General features: G+C 41.6%; 1 protein-coding gene across 1 annotated transcript in view; it reads left to right on the top strand.

Annotated features, from left to right (window-relative positions):
* Positions 1-12,280, top strand: part of AFF2 (AF4/FMR2 family member 2) — an 877,713-nt gene that overhangs the window by 539,724 nt on the left and 325,709 nt on the right. Inside the window, exon 5 of the mRNA XM_033945510.1 lies at positions 4,959-5,045. Within this exon, the coding sequence (XP_033801401.1) occupies positions 4,959-5,045 (87 nt within the window). The remainder of the gene's footprint in view (positions 1-4,958; positions 5,046-12,280) is intronic.

Here is a 12,280-nt window from a genome sequence, read left to right as displayed (position 1 = left end):
TCCATCATTGAACATATAATAATGCGAGGGTCATTTCATAAATAATGCACATTATTTTTAAAAAATTTACATGTTTTATTTTTTTTTTTTCAAGTATTTCTTTTTTTATTATTATTTTAATTTTATTAAGTTTAAGATACTTTACAAGTATAAACTACTTGATACAGAAATACAGAGTTATGTTCCAAAAGAAAAAGAGCATTTATCATTTTAACATTTAAAGTAGAAATTATTATGCAACTTAACTCTTCCTTAGACCTTAATTAATAGAAGAGGGGAATTAAGAAATTACAGGGAGGAAATTGCTGAAAATAAAAAGAAAAGGCTTAAACGCTAGAACCCGGCATTAATCTTGAGCTACATTCCCTCCACTAGAAAAACCTTTAAGATCTAAAAAAGATCGTAGATGGTCTGGTGTGAAGAACACATATTTTAGACCCATATACTTAATAACACATTTGCATGGATATGCTAAAAGAAAAGTAGCACCTAGCTTCCTTGTCTCCTCTCTCATTGCCAAAAACATTTTCCGCCTATCTTGAGTTATTCTGGTTACATCGTGATATAACCAAAGTCGTTGACCACAATAAGGTATTTCAGGTTTTTTAAAGAATAGTCTCATCAAAGAATTAAGGTCTTGTTCAAAGATAAAATTAACAATTAACATCCGTGGAGGACGCCTCCAATATTGCAGTAAGATTTTGTAAATCTTTATCAGGACCCAAATTCTCACCCCTCGATGTATCAGAAGATTTCTTTGAAACAGGAAAAAAATATGCTTTATTTATGGGCGGAATTTGGTCTTGCGGAAAATTCAAGGATTCTATAAGGAATTTTCTGAAAATCTCTATTGGTGACATTAGCGGAATCCTTGGACAATTTAGGACCCTCAAGTTTCATGGTGACACCAGGAAGTACTTCTTCACTGAAAGAGTGGTGGACAGCTGGAATAAGCTCCTAGTACAGGTGGTAGAGGCCAGCAACGTGCCAGTTTTTAAGAACAGTTGGGATGCTCATGTCGGATCTCTACGAGGGAAAAGGTCATCAGAGTGCGATTAACTAGGGGGGTGGGTCAATGGAGTGGGCAGACTCGATGGGCCTTGGCCCTTTTCTGCCGTCACTTTCTATGTTTCTATGTAAGTTCAATCTTCTATTAAAGTTCTCTATCATTTCTATTTTACGGGCTGTAAAATTTTGTTCTTTAATAATAGCAGTAATTGAAGTCTTCAAGGAAGCTGACTCAGTTTGTATTTTATCCATACATTCAAGCTTAACTTTAGCCAAACTATCTGTGAAAGTATCCATTTTCTTAACCGGTACCTCCATGTCCGAAGCCATCTTCTCCATCTTCACATCTATTTTCTTAATAGCTTCAAAGAGTGTTTCTAGTGTCACTACTGGGGTAGTTGATGTTCCTCCTACTTCTTCGGCGTTCTTCTGACCCAGAGTTCCAACTGGTGCTGTAGCTCCTCCCAATAGCTGCTCCGGGGTATCCTGCCTCTCCCTCAGGGCCAGACTCCTCACTCTGCGGTCCTGCTGGACACGGAGGCGCAGAGAGAAGCGGCGGCGACAACGATGTCATCAGTTCCAGGGACTCGAGTGCTCCCTCACTCGTGTCCAATGCGGAAGTCTGCTGCCGTGGGATTGTCCGGGTGTCAGCTGGGCTCAGCGAGTGCAGAAAACGCTGAATCGTCGGCTGGGCTGGAGACGATGTGAGTAGCGGTAGTTGTCCCGCTCTCATATTCCTCTTCCTCTTAGTATGAGGCAAATCTTAAAAATATGTAACAGCCTCCGATTATAGAAAAATTTAGAAGAAAAACACTAAGCTTCTGAGCTCAGCAGAATGGGGTCCGCCATCTTGAATCCCCTCCTTTTCAAGTATTTCTTTACAATCCTTCAATATCCTGCTTTGCAATGACCAAGTCCCAATGTCCTGGAAGCTTCATTATTCCATCCAAGACACCGTTTTTGTTCAGTTGCCAAATGGCTCGGGTACTAGCACAAGAAAGCTCTTCCAGAGATGCAACACGATGTCTACGCATAGGTTGTTTCAACTTTGGAAAAAGGTTGAAGTCTGGTGGACTCATGTCTGGACTGTAGGAAGCATGAGGTAACACCTCCCAGCCGTATTCATGTAGTTTTTCAATGATGACATTCTCTATTTCCGGGTGAACGTTGTCGTGAAGAATGAGTGGCCCAGCCAGGAGCAACTGAGGTCGGCTTTTGTTCATTTTCTGCGCATTTTTTGCAAAACAAATCATGATAATACACTGCTGTGACACTTCTTCCACATGGAACTTTGTCTGTGATGATGATGCCTTCGTGATCATAAGCAAAACTCATCATGTTTGTCATTTGATTCTCATCAAACATTTTTTAGTCGTAGGGAAGACAGAGCTCTCCACTTGTCATTGAAAAACTACGTGAGTCCGCCAGACTTCGGCCTTTTTCCAAAGTTGAAACAACCTTTACGTGGACATCGTTTTGCATCTCTGGAAGAGCTTTCTTCCGCAGGTACCCAAGCCATTCGGCAACAGAACAAAACGGTGTCTTGGATGGAATAATGAAGCTTCCTGGACGTTGGGACTCAGTCATTGCAAAGCAGGGAGATTATATTGAAGGATTGTAAAGAAATACTTGAAAAAAAAAATAAAACATGTAAATTAAAAAAAAAAAAAATGGTGTGCTTTATTTATGTAATGACCCTCATATATATCCCAATGTGCAATTCAAAGACAGGGACCCATTTCATTAAAGTTTCTTCAGGGGATCCAAGTGCTGTATCTAAAAAGAAAAATCAAACATATTACATATGCTGGGAAAAATTACCCAAGCAGTATGGTAGAGCACATAACACTGACACAGCCACTTGTTCAACATGAACTTAAGAATAGCCTTACTGGGTCAGACTAATGGTCCATCTAGTCCAGTATCCCGTCTTCACGGAAGTCAATTCAAGCCACAAGTACCTGGCAAAAACCCAAATAGTAGCAGCATTCAATGCTACCGATCCAGGGCAAGCAGTGGCTTCTCCCATGCCTGTCTCAATGGCAGACTATGGACTTTTCTTCCATGAACTTGTCCAACTCTTTTCTAAAACCAGCTACATAAACCGCTCTTACCATATCCTCTGGCAACGTATTCCAGAGCTTAACTATTCTCTGAGTAAAAAAATATTTCCACCTCTTGGTTTTAAATCGCTCTGTACCTTCATCAAGTGTCCCCCTAGTCTTTATAAATCTTAGCGCAGCAAAAAAAAAAAAATGATCCACTTGTACCCATTCTACACCGCTCAGGATTTGTAGACTTAAATCATATCTCCCCTCAGCTGTCTCTTTTCCAAGCTGAAGAGCCCAGCTTAAAATGACAACACTGTGAACTGTGTGAACTACTATGTGAAAAAACTGTCACGCTGTTTAAAAAAACAGAAAGAAGCTCTGAAGGTACTTAAACGTTGTCACACCTCCCTGGAAAAATCTCAGCATCTCAGCACTCCCTCAGTGCTTCTTCACAGTGAGCACACAGTAAAAATAATTCTGTGGGTTAAACCCCGCCCAAAATGGGGAGGAGCAAGAATCCCATTCACAAAAAACATATCCCCACTGTGATCATCTTAAAAAAAGAAAACATGAAAAAATGTAAACAATAAAAAAGCAGGCATTTCACATCTAACAAACCTCATTCTATTCCTTCCAGTCTATGTGGTTGAATTTTTTTTGTGTAGTTGATTATTTTGGAATTTCCACTTATGTGCCTAGATTATACAATTCCGCAATTTACATTCTTACTTGCAGAAAGTAGATGCTTGCATTTATGCTAGCGCCTACATAGAAGCATGTTCATTCATGTGCATTCAAGGCTTTACACCTAGGTGTCCCATCCTATCTGTCATCTGTTACCATTCCCTATATACCATCTCGAAGATTGCAATCATTAGATTCTCATGTGTTGATTCATCCATCCCCTCAGCAAGCTCATTGAATCTATATGTTTTGCTGCTTATTTCCTTCTGTTCCCCTCAATTTGGAATAGTCTTCCACTTTACCTTGGATCAGAATTGGCTTTCCCTAAATTTAAGATGCTGTTAAAGGCTTATTTTTTTAGGGTTGAATGTCCCTTTGACTTGAAACCCTTCCTCTTTTGTTATCCAGCGGATCTCTGGGATGCTGGCACTCGGGATAAGTTGCATCGTTAATCTTGGTCATGACTGTCTTTATGATTGGAACTTTTCTTTCCTATTACAAATTATTATTTCTTTTATTGAATTATTGTGGCTTGATTGTAAGCCACTATGATCTATTATTAGCGTTTACGGGACATCAAGTATTTTAATAAACATAAGGGTCTCTCATACGAAGAGAGACTGAACAAATTGCAGCTCTACACTCTCGAGGAACGTAGGGAGAGGGGAGACATGATCGAAACATTTAAGTACCTCACGGGACGTGTCGAAGTGGAAGATGATATTTTCTTTCTCAAGGGACCCTCGGCCACAAGAAGGCACCCGCTCAAACTCAGGGGCGGAAAATTTCATGGCGACACCAGAAAGTATTTCTTCACTGAGAGAGTGGTTGATCATTGGAACAAGCTTCCAGTGCAAGTGATCGAGGCAGACAGCGTGCCAGACTCTAAGAATAAATGGGATACCCATGTGGGATCCCTACGAGGGTCAAGATAAGGAAATTGGGTCATTAGGGCATAGACAGGGGGTGGGTAAGCAGAGTGGGCAGACTTGATGGGCTGTAGCCCTTTTCTGCCGTCATCTTCTATGTTTCTATAAGCTAGTATTTTATAAATTTAAGCTTCATACATGACTTTATCAATAGGCATAAAAGAGGTCTGTGAAGATGTATGTTATCTAGGTGTGACTTAATGAAATTGCCTTGGTGCTGTCTGCAGTTTTTAATTCATGGCAACAAACCCGTGTTGTGACAAATAATCTGTGTAATTATTTCTAGGAAATGACCCATTCCTGGCCTCCACCTCTCACTGCTATTCACACCCCTGGTAAAGCAGAACAGACAAAGTTTTCCATCCCAAGCAAGGTAAGTTCTTTGCATGAATGTTGCTTGTGAGGTTTGGGGTTCGGGATGTGATCCCTCATGAACATTTGTGGACTAGTTTGATTTTGAGAAGTCTTTCAAATTCTCTTTGCACTGAGTGCCAAACTGTTTCACTAATATCATTAGTGCTGTAGGTAGAACCCTAGTTACTAAACCGTGTTAGTTGTTTTGCGCGGGAATTAGTGTGCACTGATGGCAAAAGCTGGCTCCTTTTCCTAAGGTGTGCTAGGCATTTTAGCATGTGCTAACCACACGCTAAACGCTAACGCGCGTATGTTAGCCTATGGGCGTGTTAGCATTTAGCGTGCGTATAGATTTAGCATGCGCTAAAACGCTTAGCGCACCTCAGTAAAATGGAGGGGGGGGGGAGTGTACTAATGTGAACATTAATCAGCTACCTTGAAAAACACTATTTTCAGGCAGGTAATTTGTGGCAAATGGGCATATGGGCTGCTCTTTCTCGTCAATGCACGATCGTTAACTGCTAACCTGACAGATAATGCAGAGCAGCTAACGGCACCTCAAGAGGTAGAGCTAAGTATATCATGTATTATCTGCCAGGCACTTAATGAGTCAACACACGGTATTGAGTTTTCTGTAGTTTCACTGGACAACAGCCCTCTAAAAATACCGGGAGTGCTCTAGCAGTTAATGCTGAGGTTTTGCAGTTACTGTCCTATAATTTTTGCATATCATCGTGCAAAACTGCAAAAAAAAAATCATAGTGCTTCTTAGAAAATGCACACATAAATGCTGCCTACCGGGGCCAGCTGTGCATTTTCAGCTGTCTTGTCCAGATAATACGGCTGAAAATTGTCACTTTTGCTGCAACCTTGACTTGTCATGAGATGCAGCAACCTGTGGTATAATATGAATAATATGGCACTCAAGCAGCATTATTCTAACAACCTGAATCATAGTGCTGCCAAGTTGTGGACTGATGCTCCCAGCCTTGGCTTCCAGGCTAAGCCCCCCCCCCCCACCCCATCCAATGTTCTTCCTCCCTGTTCTGGGCCCCTCCAATTCAAAGCACATGTCCCCCCTCCCCCTTCCATCCAAAGCATACCCTGAGATGGGCTTCTTCACAATCCAAAGCACCTCCCCAATCTGGGCCTTTCTCCCTGATCAAGTCCCTTTGATCCATTCCTCCCTCCTTATTTATTTATTCAGTTTTCTATACCGTTCTCCCAGGGGAGCTCGGAACAGTTTACATTAATTTATTCAGGTATTCAAGCATCTATCCTTGTCTGTCCTGGTGGGCTCACAATCTATCTAATATACCTGGGGCGTTGGCGGACAAAGTGACTCACCCAGGGTCACAAGGAGCAGCGTGTGTCAGAACCCACAGTTTCAGGGTGCCGAGGCTACAATTCCAACCCCAGCGCCACGCTCTTAGACATAGTATGGTAGGAGATAACATGGCAAACATTGTCTGACAGGGATGGCAAAACATAGTTAACAAAGCATGGTAAACCATAATATGGCAATCAAGGTATGGTGAGAAATTGTATGGTGAACCTAGTATTACAAAGCATGGGTAACCTAGAATTACATGACTCGGCAAAATTGTTAAGGCAAGCATGCCCAATGAAACATAGCACAGAAGCATGGAACAGCAAACATTGTGTGGTAGACAGTGTGGCAAACATAATATGGTAATTACGACTAGAGAATGACACAGTGACAAAATTCATCAATGTTCCTGTCCCCACGGAACAGTGATGAACCATCCCATGTCATTCTTTAGTGTCTATCTCAACCTAAGTCCTTCTACACCAGCATTCTTCAGTGCAAGGCTTGAGGGTTAGTGGCTGGGCCCATTCATTCTCTGATTCTTACGTGAGCCAAATATAGGATAATCAAGCCATTGTGACATCACTGATGATGTTGGCTCTTAGGCATTGGTGGAATGAGGCATTATGACATCACAGTCTCAGCTCTGGAATGTTGCCACTCTTTGTTCAGTGGTTGTGCCCATTCATACTTTGATACTTCCCTCTCTCCTTAAAAGATTGACATGGAGATGGTTTCCCGCGGTTATCCACGAGGACGGGAACGTGATGAATTTTGTTACCATGTCATTCTCTAAAAATATAGTATAATAGGACAAAGATGGTGAACAATATGACAGAGTGTGGAATAGCATTGTATGAGAAAACATGGCATGGTCAGATATAGGACGAAGCATATAGGGCTACTTTTACTAAGCTGCGCTAGCGGTTTTAGTGCATGCTATTGCTGTGTACGCTAGACACTAATGCCAGCTTTGAGCTGGCGTTAGTTCTAGTTGCGTAGTATGGGTTTAGCGTGTGCGGCAATTCTGCGCCTGCTAAAAACGCTATCACAGCTTCGTAAAAGGAGCCCATAGTGTTTTAGATTCAAAACAGTGGCGGCTCAAACACATGGTCAGAAGGTTCGGGGAATTTGATTGGCACACTCTCCTAGAGGGTTATTGCCTTCCTGAAGTGCAGTAAGCCCTCTAATGATCTTAAGTGGGTAGGTAGCTTGTTCCAGAGGTGTGGTAGGTAGTGCGAGTAAGATCTTTTCTGGGTGTTCTCAAGGCAGAGGGCTCATGTCAAGGGCATGCATAATTGTTTTCCATTTTGCGAGTGGAGCTGTCGATTCATGGCCTAGGGCGGATATTTGGAGGTCATATAGGCTGGTACCATGTCATGGAAAAGTTTGTAGACCATTACTAGGCCTTTGAATATACTGTACATCGTTTGTCAATCAGCAGCCAGTGGGTAGCACGCAACACCGCTTGAACCCAAACCCCCCCCCAATCAAGATCCCCTGATGTAGCCCCCACCCCTTCATCCTTGTATCAGTACCTAGAGAATGACACGGTGACAAAATTCATCACCGTTCCCGTCCCCGCGGATAACCGCAGGAAACCATCTTCATGTCATTCTTTAAGGAGAGAGGAAAGAATCAGAGTATAATTGGGCACAACCACTGACCCGCAAGCTTTGCTTTGAAGAATGCTGGTGTAGAAGGACCGAGGTTGAAATAGACACTGGAAAATGACATGGGATTATTTTGCGCGGTTATCCACGGGGACGGGAACGGTGATGAATTTTGTCACCGTGTCATTCTCTACTAGAATCCCTGATGATCTAAAGGTTCCCCAGGCAAGAGCAACTTGTTAACATACCCCTTCAGTCTGCCAATGAGACAACTATCCAGATAAAATTAGGACAGCCAAAAAAAAAAAAAAAGCTGCCCTACCTTAAGGTACTGGTTTGAGTATTGCTAGTATCTAGATAATTGCTGGCAGCTGCCTTATCCTGCAATTCGGTCCTGGATCGGGGAATGACCTAGCATAGAAAATCCACGCATCGGCTGGCTTGAAAGAAAAACGATGAACGCCACGGGGCTAAATGCCACGGGGCTAATTTCTGAAACTTGTATCAGATTATGAGAGACATTTAACTTCTCTTTTTTGCTGCATTGTGCTTCGAATGATAGCCCGTTGCATGAAGCGTAAGCTGAAATCACCGGGAAGTGAGCGTCTGCTGCTCTGTTTCTTGTAGGCACTATACGAGCTGCTATTGATTTTTCAGTTTCAGGGGTAGGGGAGATATTGCAGTTGGGAATCCATTTAAGCAAACAGGGATAAGTATTAACTAAGCTGTGAGGAGGAGGCGTTCAGCTATAAAAGACCTTTAAGTAACATTGCTGTTCTTATTGACAAGGTTTAAAAAATATTCTTTGAGTTTATTTTATGCATTTCTTATCCTGCTCTTTAATACGCTGAAGGCCATTAGGGTGGCTTAATAGAAAGTAATTTATTTTTTTCATCGTACTTATGTTTAATAGCCAACTTGTTATCCATTATGTTGTTTTTCTCATTATTTGCAGTTGAGGTTTTTAATGCTTCATATTGCGTAGGACATCCAGGTAGAAATTAGGACAACCAGATAGAAATTAGGACAGCCAGGCTGCAGTGCTCACAGTTCCCCAAGCAGGGTCGGATTTCTCTATTTGGGGATCTAAACAACAAGGCAAAAGTGATTGCAGGACAGCAAAAACACCAATACTCAACGCAAACCAACACTAAAAAATTAATGTAATAATGGTGATGGGTACCCTCAGTGCGCATGTTCAGCGACGGGAGCGAACTCCAACACTTTATGCGAAGAGATAGAGGCTAGCAAGCCCCCACCTACACGCCATCATGGGGTACCAAGGGTGTGTTTTAAATCAAGTAACACTAACGCCAAAAAACAGTGCACAATGAACACAGGTGAAAAATAGTGAAATCACAAACTGCAATCACTGCAATCACTCGGGGAACCCCCCAGCCAACTCCCCAAAAAATCAAAACAGCAACTTAGCTTAATGAGTCTTCATCCGACGTCCAAAGGTGCGGGAACAAGACAGATGGAACACCGCAGAACCAGGTTCAACCAAGCCTGGTTTCGGGAACAACGTCCCTTCCTCAGGAACCCATAATCAGCAATCCAAAGCGGACCTCGAGGCTGGCTGGAGAGAGGGAGGAGCTAGCGGGGGGCATCTGGCATCCTCTGGTGAGGATTTGATGTAAACAGAGTATGTTTCCTTGGAGTCTATCTTCTTAAAGACACAGGAGGTTTCAAGCCAGCCATTTAGGAATAACTGGAAATTCCTGGACTCATATGTTCAATCTATTTCATAGACACTCCTCTCTTCTTCTTCTTCCTCTTCTTTTTCTTTACCCTCATCTTTTGTCCTTTTTTTTTTTTTTTTCTTCCTTCAATTTCTCTTTCCTCTTATCTTTTCTTTTACTATTTTTTCATGAACAGTCCTAGTACTTTAGATCTTTTAAAACGATTCAATTCTACATTGCATAATGTAACTGAATATTTGTTATACTAAATGTTTTGTTTTATATTTTGATACCATGTACTTGAACTGTTTCTTATATTTTTTCAAAAAATCAATAAAAAATATTGAACTAAAAAAAAAAAGGAATAACTGCCAGTTTATGACATCCCGCAACTTTAAGAGGATAGACTTGGAGGAGATATATTGCTACTGGAATTGGTTTGCATCAATTGAGGCAGGGGCTTGCAGTGATAGAACTGAAACAGGATAGGCTGTGCATCAAGGTTAGGTGAGGGGTGAGAAGGAAGAGAAAGACTGAAGAGAGATGAGAATCTGGAGGGCGAATTCTCATACATAGGGCAGTTTTTGATCGCATTCTACCTCTGTTCTCAAGTATTTAACAAAAGGTGAGCGAACAGGTGATCCCTGTCCAATATCTCCAAAGAGGAGGCAACCCCCTCACTTTTAGAGGGAAAGACAGAGAAGTGGTTTATTGAAGTTCAAAGCAATGTTAATACACCATTAGCATTTCATTCAAACACTTGTAATAAATTTGAAGGTGAGACTAGGAAGATAAGTTAGAAGAAAGTACTCATCCAGGAACCAACACACACAGAAAAATAAGGAAGAAGGATGTGAAGAAGAGTTGTAAATAGCAGCTCCCGCTAAGCTGTGTGGGAGTCTTCCATATACAGGACAAGGCATTCCTGTGGCACCTGCTTGCCTCTTGCAATTGAACTTGTGATTTTGAGGTACTGCTTTCACCAGCAGGAATGTGCATGGAGTGGATGCCCCAGAGGGGTGGACAACATGAGAAGTGATTTTCAAAAATTGGAATGTCTGGCAGTTAAAATTTGATGCAAAGAAGTGCAAAGTGATTTAAAGTTGCAAAATGCTATTGACTCTCTTTACCCAATTTTTCATTATAATCTACATTTGTTTCCCCTCCTCTTGTTTTTACCTTACATGTATTGACTTAAACACTAATTGTAATTTTTAAATAATTTTCCCTCTTGTTTTGACATCGTTTGTATAAGTTATTATATTTAATAGACTTAAAATTTTGTATAGGAATGTTTGTATTTGTTGATTTAACTTGTCTAGATTTATGTTTGTGAGATTTGTTTCCCATATTTTGTATTTTTATCTAGTGTACATCGCCTAGATTCTGGAATAGGCGATTAATCAAATTTATAATAAACTTGAAACTTGCAAAACAATGCAACAGGAGGTAGACAAAACTAGAAGGATGTTAGACTGCATAGAGAGAGGCATAAACCGAAGGAAGGAGGTGTAAGGCCATTAATGAGGCCCCACTTGGAAAACTGCATTCAGTAATTTGGAGGCCATATCTTGCTAAGGACATCGAAAAACTTGGTTCAGGGGAAGGTGACAGAAATGGTCTGGGGTTTTGTGCCAACCCCGTATGACATATGAGGAGACTCGAACATCTGAATACATACATCTAGAAGAAAGGTGGTCAGGTGACTTATGATGTAGGTGTTTAAATACTTGAAAAACATTAATATACAAACACATCTTTTTCGGCGATAGGAAAACAGTAAAACTTGAGACATGAATTGTGACTGCAGGTGATAGACTCAGAAGTAACACTGGAGAATATTTTTTCAGAGAGAGGCTAATGGATGCCTGAAATACCTCCAAGGGAGAGGGGAGAAAGGGTGAGAGAAAAACAGTGAGTGAATTAAAAAAAATGTGTGGGGTAAACACAGAGGATATAACAAGGCCTAGGCGGGATGTGAAGTTTCCATGTCAAAGTTGGCATTTGTACACACAGTACCAGTACTGTGCAGTACCAGTCATACTGTTCTTGATATGTCTAACAGTTACCTCTATAAATCAGATGCTGTACCTAGTGTATCATGGATGTGTCTACCTACTGTAACTCAAATGTTGTAATACCAGCTATCCAAATATGTCATGTCTGTCATGTCTTTGACCTATACTGTGTATGTACTCTGGGCTCCTTTGGAAGGACAGGCTAAAGAATCGAATAAATAAATAAATGCCTGCGCCTAAATTGTGCACGCCTTTTGGCTTTCCCGGGCCGCATTGGCCGAAAAAACTTTTTCTGGGGCCGCACAAACACGCAAACGCTGCAGCAAGACAGAGGAGGGAGCCGGCAAGACGGTAAACACCCGGGAGCAGCAGAGGAAAACACTGCATTGCCCTCAATCAGGGCTGCAGAAAATACTTCACGGGGCCGCATGCAGCCCTTGGACTACAGGTTGGACACCCCTGTTTAGGAACACCCTCGATCTGTCCTTGGACATGCCCCCTTTTCAAATTCACACACTGCAACTGGCTCATATGTTTTTTTTATAGACTCATGCTTTCCGAGTTGGGCACATAACTTTTAATTAGTCCCAATTGGCATCAACTACAAAATA

This window comes from Geotrypetes seraphini, chromosome 5, assembly GCF_902459505.1.
Source record: "Geotrypetes seraphini chromosome 5, aGeoSer1.1, whole genome shotgun sequence".
NCBI classification, from domain to species: Eukaryota; Metazoa; Chordata; class Amphibia; order Gymnophiona; family Dermophiidae; genus Geotrypetes; species Geotrypetes seraphini.
The sequence above is the reverse complement of the archived record's forward strand: the minus strand, read 5'-3'. Positions and strand labels throughout refer to the sequence as shown.